At 65.3% G+C, this 1,355-nt stretch overlaps 1 protein-coding gene across 1 annotated transcript in view; it reads left to right on the top strand.

Annotated features, from left to right (window-relative positions):
* CDHR2 (cadherin related family member 2) overlaps window positions 1-1,355 on the top strand; it is a 30,268-nt gene that overhangs the window by 4,440 nt on the left and 24,473 nt on the right. Inside the window, 2 exon segments of the mRNA XM_021719078.1 lie at window positions 1,006-1,145; window positions 1,269-1,312. Of these exon segments, the coding sequence (XP_021574753.1) occupies window positions 1,006-1,145; window positions 1,269-1,312 (184 nt within the window).

The raw sequence follows: 1,355 nt of genomic DNA, 5'->3' as shown, positions 1-1,355 counted from the left end.
CCGGGCATGGTAGAGTGTGCCTGTAATTCCAGCTACTTGGAAGGCTGAGGAGGAAGGATCGCCGGAGCCCAGCAGGTCGAGGCTGCGGTGGCCGGGAGTGGCCACTGCACTCCAGTCTGGGCGACAGAGTGAGACCTCCAACTCAAAAAAAAAAAAAAAAATTGTAGCCACAAGGCCTCGTCATGTTGCCCAGGCTGGTCTCGAGCCCGTGGGCTCAGGCAATCCTCTCGCGTTGGCCTTTCAAAATACTGGGAGTACAGACGTGAGCCACCGTGCCCAGCAGAAGTCCAACATTTCTGGGGGCCCCTGACGGTGTGGGCGGAGACGAGGCTCCCCATGCCTTGGCCAAGGCCCTGGGGCGGTGGGTGCGATTCTAGGAAATCCATTCTGAGGAAGAGGAGGAAGTCCTCAGGGACAGCCGTCGGGGTGGTCAAGGAGGTGGCCGGGCAGGGGTGGGTTTGGCGGATCTGGGCGGCCTTGATCCTGGGAGCTTCAGACTTCCCGCCCCCCAGGCCTTCCCAGCCCCTGCCCTGTCTGGGGATTTGGTGCACGGATGTCCCGGAGGGCTCAGGAAAGCTCTCGGGCGAGGGAGGGCGTCGGCGAGGCCAGACCCAGGGACCTCTGAGGGTCTCTTGCAGCCCCCGCCCCTGACTGCGCACAGCAAGCCATCCGTCGCCTCCAGCCTTTTCTGGTCCACCTGAGAAGCTAGCTCAGTGTGGGGGGATTGAGGGGAAGATGCCGGGGACAGCAACTCCCACTGCCAAGCGCAGCGAGGGCCTCTCCCCCAAGGAAATCAGGCCGCTGTCTCCCAAAGGTCTGAAGGGGACTGAGGAACAGGGGCCTCCACCGTCCCGGGGGAGCCCTGAGGGCCGGGGGGCTTCTGGATTTCGGCGAAGCCTGGGGGTGGAGAGCCGGGAGCACAGCCCAGCCTTCCGGGCAGCTCAGGTGGGCGAGTCCCGGAAGAGGCCGCCGGGCCCTGAGCGGGCTGCCCCGTCCCCTCCCCAGGTGCCCAGGTCTTCTGGTTGGTGGCTGAAGACCCGGACCGTGACCCTCTGACCTACAGGATGAGCGGCCCTAATGCCTACTACTTCTCGGTCACCTCGGACACAGGGGAGGTGACGCTGGCCAGCGCGCTGGACTTCGAGGTGAAGGACGTCAGCCCCGCAGGGACGGAGAGAGGGAGGGGACGCGGGAGGCGGGCAGCTGGGGGGGTCCGGGTCCAGCTTCCACCACGGTGAGGCCTCAGCTGGCTCGTCTCTGCCCTGCAGACGCAGGACTCGTTCAAAGTCGTCATCTCCGTGAGTGACAGCCACAACAACCCGGTGAGTGGGGCGGGAGGGAAGGCGGTGGGGAGG

Source organism: Carlito syrichta, unplaced genomic scaffold (assembly GCF_000164805.1).
Source record: "Carlito syrichta isolate Samal-C Ts95f unplaced genomic scaffold, Tarsius_syrichta-2.0.1 Scaffold113543, whole genome shotgun sequence".
NCBI lineage: Eukaryota > Metazoa > Chordata > Mammalia > Primates > Tarsiidae > Carlito > Carlito syrichta.
The sequence above is the reverse complement of the archived record's forward strand: the minus strand, read 5'-3'. Positions and strand labels throughout refer to the sequence as shown.